At 64.1% G+C, this 287-nt stretch overlaps 1 protein-coding gene across 1 annotated transcript in view; it reads right to left on the bottom strand.

Moving 5' to 3' along the window:
• Positions 1–207: 207 nt before the first annotated feature.
• Positions 208–287, bottom strand: part of RNF157 (ring finger protein 157) — a gene marked incomplete at its 3' end in the record, with an annotated part of 7,406 nt that continues 7,326 nt past the window's right edge. The window contains exon 10 of the mRNA XM_010087006.1: positions 208–285. Coding sequence (XP_010085308.1) covers positions 208–285 — 78 coding nt within the window. The remainder of the gene's footprint in view (positions 286–287) is intronic.

Here is a 287-nt window from a genome sequence, read left to right as displayed (position 1 = left end):
CCCTATTTCCCTGGGGTGGCATCTCCGTACTGCACAGCATCACTGCACGCAGGTCTGGAGGGACCCCAAAACCCAAGGATGGGAGATGCCAGACCCATCCAGAGATGCCAGCGCCCCCCAAGATGCCAACCACCCCTCCAAGAGATGCCAGCTCCCTCCAGAGATGCCAACCGCCCCCCCAAGCGATGCCAGCCCCCCAGCCCTTACGCAGCCTGCAGATGGGGCAGTTGTTGGCCTGGTAGCGCAGGGTGTCAGCGCAGGGGTTGCAGAGGCAGAGGTGGCGGGAA

This window comes from Pterocles gutturalis, unplaced genomic scaffold (genome assembly GCF_000699245.1).
Source record: "Pterocles gutturalis isolate BGI_N339 unplaced genomic scaffold, ASM69924v1 scaffold2021, whole genome shotgun sequence".
Taxonomy (NCBI): Eukaryota; Metazoa; Chordata; class Aves; order Pterocliformes; family Pteroclidae; genus Pterocles; species Pterocles gutturalis.
The sequence above is the reverse complement of the archived record's forward strand: the minus strand, read 5'-3'. Positions and strand labels throughout refer to the sequence as shown.